Source organism: Mastomys coucha, unplaced genomic scaffold, assembly GCF_008632895.1.
Source record: "Mastomys coucha isolate ucsf_1 unplaced genomic scaffold, UCSF_Mcou_1 pScaffold6, whole genome shotgun sequence".
Taxonomy (NCBI): domain Eukaryota; kingdom Metazoa; phylum Chordata; class Mammalia; order Rodentia; family Muridae; genus Mastomys; species Mastomys coucha.
Window position 1 is genome coordinate 116,210,206 of NW_022196912.1, and position 9,629 is coordinate 116,219,834.

At 49.0% G+C, this 9,629-nt stretch overlaps 1 protein-coding gene across 1 annotated transcript in view; it reads left to right on the forward strand.

The window, feature by feature from the left end:
- Nucleotides 1-9,629, forward strand: part of Rin3 (Ras and Rab interactor 3) — a 113,088-nt gene that overhangs the window by 98,904 nt on the left and 4,555 nt on the right. The window contains exon 9 of the mRNA XM_031357480.1: nt 5,835-5,966. Within this exon, the coding sequence (XP_031213340.1) occupies nt 5,835-5,966 (132 nt within the window). The remainder of the gene's footprint in view (nt 1-5,834; nt 5,967-9,629) is intronic.

A 9,629-nucleotide genomic window follows, 5' to 3' on the forward strand; every position in this document is an offset into this window, starting at 1 on the left:
CTCTCTCTCTCTCACACACACACACACACACACACACACACACACACCATGCTCAGCTTTTCCCATAGGTTCTGGGAATCAGAACTCAGGTTCTCAAACTTGTACAGCAGTCACTTTGCCGACCGAGCAGTCTCCCCAGCCCAGCACATTTTTTTAACCTGTTGGTTGAAACCTTTAAGTGTAAATGGTTCATTGAAACAAGGACTCCTGGGTACCCTGTGAGTTAACTTATCTCAGCAGTTGTCAAGTGCTTTCTCCTACCCCCAGAACACACACTTCCCTCCTAAATCACACAAGGTCTATATCTGGATCTTTTCCAGTCAGTGATGTCCTGAGTCTATATTGTAGTCTCTGGGAATGCCAGGGTGCAGAGCTCTCTCATGATGGCAGTGGATGCAGCTCCAGATAGAGCATCTCTGACTGGATCACAGGTCATCAGTGTTCTATGAAGGTCCTTGAGGATGCTGAAAGACTTAGGAATTCCACACCTAACAGTCAGTAAAATGTTTAGCTTCCTTTAGTGTGCTATGTTTCAAGGGCCTTTCTTTTCTTTGACTACACTGATATTTTGTGGGTTTTGGGTTTTTTTAAAGATTTATTTATTTATTATATTCAAGTGCACTGTAGCTGTCTTCAGACACTCCAGAACAGGGCATCAGATCTTATTATGGGTGGTTGTGAGCCACCGTGCGGTTGCTGGGATTTGAATTCAGGGCCTTCAGAAGAGCAGTCAGTGTTCTTAACCACTGAGCCATCTTACCAGCCCCCTACACTGATGTTTTTAATATCTATTTTCATTATTTTAAGCACATGTGTGCCTGTATCTGTGTGCTAAGTATGTATCTGTGAGGGTATGTCCCCTCAGAGCCCAGGGACATTGGGTCTCTTGGAACTAGAGTTACAGACAGTCATGAGCTGCCTGATGTGGGTGCTGAGAATCACACTAGGGTTCCCTGAAAGAGCGGTGTGCACTCTTAACTGCTGAGCCATCTCTCCAGCCATGAGGCCGACACCTGGGAGGATGCAGGGCCCCTTCCTGCCCCCATCTTCACCACCTCTGCCACGGTTTCTCATCTCGAGTTCAGCACACTTTCCGCATAGTTGCTGACTTGGTTACTTTCTCATTGCTTTGATAAAATACTCTGACCAAAGCAACATAAGAGAAAATGGGATCGTTTAGGCTTAGAGTTCAAGGTTCAGCCCATCTCATCTGGGACGTCTAGGCAGCAGGAGCTTAAAGCAGCTGGTCACATTGCATTCCAAGGTCAAGAAACAACAATAAATGCTAGCTAGTGCTCAGCCCACCTCTGCCTTTTTTTTTTTAAGATTTATTTATTTATTTTATTATATGAGTACACTGTAGCTGTACAGAAGGTTGTGAGCCTTCATGTGGTTGTTGGGAATTGAATTTCTGATCTCTGCTCACTCCAATTGGCCCCACTCACTCAGTCCCTGCTCACTCCAGTCCAGAGATTTATTCATTATTGTAGATAGATAAGTACACTGTTGCTGTCCAGTCACACCAGAAGAGGGCATCCGATCTTATTACGGGTGGTTGTGAGCCACTATGTGGTTGCTGGGATTTGAACTCAGGACCTTTGGAAGAGCAGCCAGTGCTCTTACCCACTGAGCCATCTTGCCAGCCCCACTTTCTGCCATTTTTACAGCCCAGGTCCCACTCAAATTAAGATGAGTCTCCTCGGGCTGGAGAGATGGCTCAGCAGTTAAGAACACCAACTGCTCTTCCGAAGGTCTTGAGTTCAAATCTCAGCAACCACATGGTGGCTCAAAACCATCTGTAATGAGATCGGATGCCCTCTTCTGGTGTGTCTGAAGACAGCTACAGTGTACATATGTATAATAAATAAATAAATCTTTTAAAAAAAAAGAGTCTTCTCAGTTAATGTAAGCAATCCCCATGATTGACATGCTCAGAGGTCCATTTCCCAGGTGGCCATAGATTCTAACAACTATTACAGTTCCATGGGGGTTACATTCTTTTTTAAATTACTTTTATTTTATGTACATTGGTGTTTTGCCTGCATGTATGTCTGTATGAGGGTGTTGGATTCCTTGAACTACAGGCAGTTGTGACCTGCCATGTGGGTGCTGGGAATTGAACCCTGGTCCTTTGGAAGAGCAGTCAGTGCTCTTAACTGCTGAGCATCTCTTTAGCCCCTGGATGATACATTCTTAGCTGCATCTCAGTTGACTCAGATTGGCTTCAGACTTGACACTCATGGTTTCAAGACTAGGCTCCCCCATTCTCTACCTACTCCACTCTACTCCACATTCCCAGCATCCCGTGCTAGCTGGCTGTAGCCTTGTGACTGAAGCACAGACCAACATCCCTGTGCAGAAGGCATGGGAGCCATTAGGAACCCTTCAGCAAGGCACAGCTGCAGCTTCTGTTGAGCCAACAACCTTGAGTGTGTTCAGCAGGACCAAACCACACTTGCCCAACACTGCTCCTAGAGCTCAGGTTCCAGAGACTTCTGGCTTCCCAGGCTTCAAGAACTTTAGACTTTAGACAGCTTAGGCCTTAGACCGCCTAGACCTCTACCCATCGTAGGCCTCCAGGTCTCCTCTCTGAACAAGAAGACCATCACACCTCCTCTCCTGTCATCACTACACAGGCGAGAGAAGCTCATGCACAGAGTGTGTGGCCCATTTAAAGGAAAATACAACAGCCTGGGAATAGGTGGGACCAGTTGAGACAGTAGGAAAGGGCTATACTTGAAGTCACGGGAGCCATCTTTTCCTAAGAGGTGAATGCTGTCACACCTGTCTAGACACAGCCAGAATACAAACTTATGCCACACTCACTGTGCCAGTCTACCAGCCAGCACAAGCACCAGGTTTGGGAAGAGCAATTGAGCTTAAGTTTGAGGGTCCTGGGTCAGGTAGGCTGGGAAGTTAAAGAGACAAATGGCTTTGGATAAGCATCCATCATACCTGGGAGCTATGGGGTCCTTGCCGAGTTTACAGAACTTGGCAAGAGTGGTTAGGCTTTTCAGTTCATATTCTGTCTGGCGGAGAAGTCATTCCCACCCCTGGAGCTAGGCAAGGGAATCCATTCCTGTAGTGGGAAGAATAGATCAAAGCCCCTTAGGGAGGAGGGAAAGACGAGAGGGAACCTAGGTAAAGACCAATATAACAACAAACCAATGTAAATGCAGAAGACGCAGGATGGGCTTAGAATGCTGAAGGGCTGCCCTCTGGGCCTTTAGCTGTGCCTGGACCTGCAGCTTGCTTTGACCAAGGGCTGGATTCATAGACCTAGAAAGTTGGCTGTAGAGCCAACAGCTTGGCAATAAAGATCAACTTCCCTCATTATCTACTTCCTCACAGAAGCCATGAGACCCAAGAATCCACTGATGGTCCAGGCAGGGACAGTGGCTGGAGAATTGGATGGGAGGAGGGCTCTTGATGGTGATCTATAACATTGCCTGCATGTGGAGGAGACAGAGAGAAGGTTTTTTAAAAAAATCTATGCTAAACGGAATTCTAATGACTAAAGTCACCGTGTTTATTATTGAGAATTTCCATGCTTAAGCAGCTTTAATGTCCTGGGCATTGCCATGTAGAACAGAAACACGAACCTACCATCCAATGCCTCCATGGGCTAGGAAGGCATTTAGAGTGGGGCGAGACCCTCAGTGTCCAGGCATTTGCTGATCTAGACCAGGAAGGGGAGGTTTGCTTCAGCTTACAAGTCCAGGTTACCGCCATTGTTGCAGGGCAATAACATCAAGGCAGACAGCAACCTGAAGCCTCATACCCAGGGCCAAGAGCAGAGAGGGGGTGGATCCTATGCTGAGCTAGCTTTCCGTACCGTAGACAGTTCAGGGCCCAACCCATGAAACGATGCCGTCTCAAAGGTGTGTCTTCCTGTACTGAACAACGTTTCCTACCTGCTGCTTTATGCATTTTGAGATAATGCCTTCCAGACATCTATACTTTATGTCAGCCACTCACTTGACATACATCAGTTCTGATAACAGACTGAGTTCATTATTATCTCCCAGTGTTCAGATGAAGAAACTGAGGCTTGTCGTGGCCTGAGGAGAGAGAGGCCTGATTGTGCAGAACTAGAATAACCTAGCTAGGATCTTCCTGATTTCCTATTCCAGTGTTCAGGGCCCCCAGATGAGCTCTTTTTGGCCTATTTCTCTCTAAATAAGAATTTCCTCTCAGCTGGGCAGTGGTGGCGTGTATCTTTAATCCCAGAACTCGGGAGACAGAGGCAGGCAGATCCCTCTAAGTTTTGAGGCCAGCCTGATCTACAGAATGAGTTCCAGGACAGCCAGGGCTACACAGAGAAACCCTGACTCCAGAGAAGAAAAGAGTTTACTCTCTCCAAAGTTCCCCAGCCCATAAAATGTGCAGAAGATCTCTGCCAGCTCTTGGCATTGTGTGCCTGCAGGTTTGGGAGAAACAGAAGCTAAAACCAGGAAACACAGGCTGACCCTGGCAGGGCATGAGCTCTGGTCCACGTAAGCCAGGTTTTCCGATCACAGGAGAAGCATTTCAAAACTGTACTCATCTCTCCAGGGAGTGCTGCCTGTTGTACAGCTGCAAGAGTCAGCTAGGAGTTGATATGTTCCAACTGTCCTCAAAGCCAGCATCAGGGGGAAAGGCGTGGATGTGGTCCCACCATCGATCAGCCTAGAACTCTGAGCACAGGCCTCCCAGCTCTGAGCCTTGACCTGCCCACAATGAGGTTGAACCTGTGGTGTGTAAGGCTGTCAGTGTGCTGGAGGAGGTAGTCATACCAATCCAGGGGAGCTAGTTACACATCTCCTCCCACATCCATGTTCAAGTCTGCAGTTTGAACTTGGTCACTGTGGAAATGGTTACATCGTAGGAACTGGCCAGCACTGCAGGTCAGTTCCTGTTTGTGCCTTTCACTCGGAAAGTCTATTGTGAAGCATCTCTCCTCGAAGTCAACTGCAAATATATATGGGGCTCAGGTTAGACAACTGGCAGTGGTGGATCTCATTGATCTTGGGCAGTGAAAGATCTTGGGGGCAGGAATGGATCTCAAGGGCACTGATATTCTCACGAAGTGGTGGATCTCAGCAGTGGATCTCGGGCAGTGATGGATCTCAGGCACAGTAGTAGATCTTGGACCAGAGTGGATCGCAGAGGCAGTGGTGGATCTCAGGGACAGGGGTGGATGTCAGGGGCAGTGGTGAATCTCAGGGGCAGTGGTAGATCTCAGGAGCAGTGGTAGATCTCAGGGGCAGTGGTAGATCTCAGGGGCAGTGGTAAATCTTGGATAGAAGTGGATCTCTGGAGCAGAGGTGGATCTCAGGGGCAGAGAGGTGGATCTCAGGGGCAGAGGTGGATCTCAGGGACAGTGGTGCATCTTGTATAAAAGTGGATCTCTGGGGCAGAGGTGTCTCAGGGACAGAGGTGGATCTTGGACAGAAGTGGATCTCTGGGGCAGAGGTGGATCTCAGGGACAGTGGTAAATCTTGGATAGAAGTGGATCTCAGGGGCACAGGGTTGGATCTCAGTTTTCCCTGCAGATGCCCATGCAGCAGTGGTCAGCCTGTGAACTAAGGGTGATGAGAACTTAGATAACCCAGCAAGCAGCCCAGGGTAGTCTCAGGGGAAGAACCAGGAAAGGGCAAGGAACTGGAATTTTGTCACCCCAGCCCAGAGCTCTTTCTCAGTTCCTCCTTGTCACCCTGTACCGAGCCACCCTAGGAGTTACCGGGGTCCTGACTGTTGAACCCTGTAGAACCTTGCCTTCCAGGGTAACCTCAGGTTCCTGAGTGGCTCACAGGCACCGGGCACTCAGAGCCTTCACCCTCTTCTCCCTGCAGGGAAGCCCTACGGGGCCGACGACTTCCTGCCTGTGCTCATGTACGTGCTGGCCCGCAGCAACCTCACTGAGATGCTCCTCAACGTGGAGTACATGATGGAGCTCATGGATCCCGCCCTGCAGTTAGGAGAGGGTGAGCTTGCCACCCCTACCCCTACCTCTCCTACACCCACCACCATCCACCAGCAACCCAGGTGGCCTGGCAAGGACTTCTTGCTTAGGCCCTAGGGACATGCACATAGGCCCTGCCCAAAGAACTCATTCCTGACCAGGAAGACGGTCAGGTTGCAAAGAAAAGTAACAAAACTGGGATGGTAGGAAATTCAGAGAGACTGGGAGCATGCTACCCTGACAGTGCAGTCAGGGAGGGCTTCTGGAAGAGGTGATGCCTCGGCTGAGCATTGAAGTAGTGAGCAGGCACCAACAGATGAAGAAGAGGAAGGAGCTGGTCATAGTGGCACACACCTTTAATTCCAGCACTCGGACAACAGAAGTAGGCGGGTCTCTGTGAGTTCGAGGCCAACATGTTCCACACAGTTAAGTTCTAGGCCAGCCAGAGCTGCATAGTGAGACCCTGATTCAGAAATAAACCAGTAAAACGAAATACATTAATTAATTTACAATCAAAGAAGGGGGGAATGGCATTCTCCCTGGAGGCACAGCAGGAGTGGTTTAACAAGCGATGCAAAAATGGCAGACATTGTCTCCATGGGAGTTCTTAGATAAGGTGGCCCCGGGACTCAGCCCTGGCCAGGACTTCTGTCCATAGAAAGAAGTCACTGAGGCGTTGAGGGCTCTGTGTCCCCTGGTTGAATGAAGGAAGGGTGTGATTTGCTACAGCCTTTCTCAGTTTCCCTTCCCCATCCTTCCACCCACCACTTCCTCCAGCTAAGGCCTCAGCCACCCCTCCACTAAGAGTCACTCGAGATACAGAAGCCCCAATATGGGCTCTAAGGGGACCATGACATGGCCTGTGGGCTTCCACCGTCGAAGAATGGACCTAGCCTCCCAGGCACAAGCGTCCCCTTTGGGCTTTGTGGTTCTTGAGAGTGGCTGTCCCCCTTTGCATGAGTTTGCATGTTTCACCTCTGGAGGTGGCAAGCCTGACTACATAAGTGCTTCATTGAGGTCGTCTCAGCTCAGGGGGACAGGGGAAGCGGAGAACTTTGCTGTCGTATGTGGCTCTGAGCTGTGGCTGTGGCACCTGGAGCTTCCTCTTTTTCCACTTTAGTTCCATGTTACCTGCAATTGGAGCAACTTGTTTTCCTGAGAAGTCCGGGGATTCAGAAGAAGCAAGCTTTTTTTCAGTCCATCAACACATCCATCCACCATCCATCTACTTGTACATCTATCTGTCCATCCGCATGTCTACCCATGCACCTATCTGTCCATCTACCCATCATCCACCTATTCATTCATCTACCTACCTACTCACCCATCTACCCACCTTTCCATCCATCCACCCATCCATCTACCCATCCACACCTACATCACTCCATCTACCTATCTACATAGCTGTCCACCAATTCATTTACGTATCTACCCATCTCTCATCCATCCTCCATTCGCCAGCCCATCCATCTGTTCACCAATCCATCTCCTCACCAGTCCATTCATCCATAAACTTACCTACCATCAACTCATCCATACATACCTCTGTTGTCTATCTACCCATCCCCCACATCTCCATCCACCAACCCCATGTACTCACTGAACCATCCATGCCAGATAGAAAAGTCTGGGAGTCTTGTGAGAATCAACAAACACCTCACTCTCACAATTAGGACTTCTGTCTCCTCAAGGCTTCCTCTTGGGTTTCACTATGCCCATGGAAGCACCCAGAGACCGAAGAAATTGACAGGAATCTCTAGCCAGCACTGCTGAAAGAGCCACCCTGAAACAGTATCTAACCAAGTCCTGGGAAACAAGGCAGTGTGCAGTGTCTGCACTGTATCACTCTCTGCCTGTGGAAACACTGTCTCCTAGTGTTCTTGTGGTCCCTCCGGTCTATGATGTGGTGTGATTTATTCCAGATCTGATAGTTGGTTCCCATGATTTTTCCCAGCAGGCATTTGTGGCAGGAGAGATGAGGGCCTTCCTGTGAGCATCTTGGAGTTCTAGTGGGAAGCCCTTCTTATACCCACCCCATACCCCCAATCCATCTCAGGGAAATCGCCTGGCTGGAGCCAACCAAGAATCCAAACATCTTCCTCAAGTGTCTTCACAGGCCCTTTGCCCATGTGCCCTGCCTAGCCTGTGCCCAGCTAATCTCCGCCAATGGATTTGCCAAGCAATCCACCACATACATACTGGCTGGGAAGTGTCTGCAAAACTTATAGTGGTGTCGCCTGCCACCTAGTGCTCATAGTGGGCACTACAAGGTCTCCATCAAAGATGGCTGGAAGGGCCACATGGGATGTATAGGACTTGAAGAGAGCCCAACAGGGCTTGGAGTTCCTCTCTACTCCTCAGAGAGGACCAGAAGCCCCCAGAACTATTGTCTGAGCTCATATAGTTACATGACCCAAGCATGACTAAGCCCTGCCCCTTACGCACATGACATAGAAAAGCAAAAGACTTCTCACCATGTTCCTTTTTTTTTTTTTTTTTTTTTTTTTTTGGAGACAGGGTTTCTCTGTGTAGTCCTGGAACTCACTCTGTAGACCAGGCTGGCCTCAAACTCAGAAATCCGCCTGCCTCTGCCTCCCAAGTGCTGGGATTAAAGGCGCCCGCCACCACTGCCCGGCTCGCCATGCTCACTCATCTCCAGGACTCAGAGCATCCCTAACCTTGCCCTGCTCTCCTGCCACAGGGGCAGGACTCAGGACTGTGCCTGCTCAGCCAAGCTTAAAGAGTCTGAAAGCAAGCGTTTTCATCCAGGGCCACTTCAGATACCAGTGCAGCTTCTATAGTCAGGGTGGGAAGATGGATTGGAGTGGGTCACAGTCAGAATCAGCTTCGTGTCCAAAACCACTGGCCTGGCCTTAATAGCCAGGAAAAGCAGGCTAGAGTGTGTCGGGAAAGCTAGGGACCAGAAGAAAGCAGGATGCTAAGGGCTGGGCCGGGGCGGGGCGGAGGAGGGGAGATAGGGGGAGGGGGCGGGGAAGGGAGGCGGGGGAGAGGAGGGCGGGAGGAGCTTGGGGCGGCACTGTGTGATCCTGACCATGTCACCGTCTTCTAGGATTCGGTTTCTTCCCTTTAAAGCAGCAGTTATCAGCCTGTATGTTGTGACCCCTTTGGGGGTTGCATATCAGATATCCTGCATATTTACATTAGGATTCATAGCAGTAGCAAAATTACAGTATGGAGAAGTGTAATTCTATGATAGTTCAGCACAACATGAGGAACTGTATTAAAGAATCACAGAGTTAGGAAGGTTGAGAGCCATTGCTTTAAAGTGAAGGGTCTCAGGCTAGGGAGATGGCTCAGCGGGTAAGAGCACTGACTGCTCTTCCAGAGGTTCTTGAGTTCAATTCCTTAGCCACCCACATGGTGGCTCAAAATCATCTGTAATGAGATCCGATGCCCTCTTCTGGTGAGTCTGAAGACAGCATGCTCATATACATAAAACAAACATATTTAAAAGTAAAATTAAATTAAATAAAATGAAAGACCTCAGCAAAGTTCTAAACTCCTACCAGTCGAGGGCCAGATAAACATCCCCGCAAAGTACTGTCTTAGAACTTAAAAGTTCCATGGTCTGTGTAGCTTGAAGTACCTCAAAGCCTCAGTTACTTGAGGGAAACATTACAAATTAAGATTATTTTTTAAAGGTTTATTTATTTATTTTATGTGT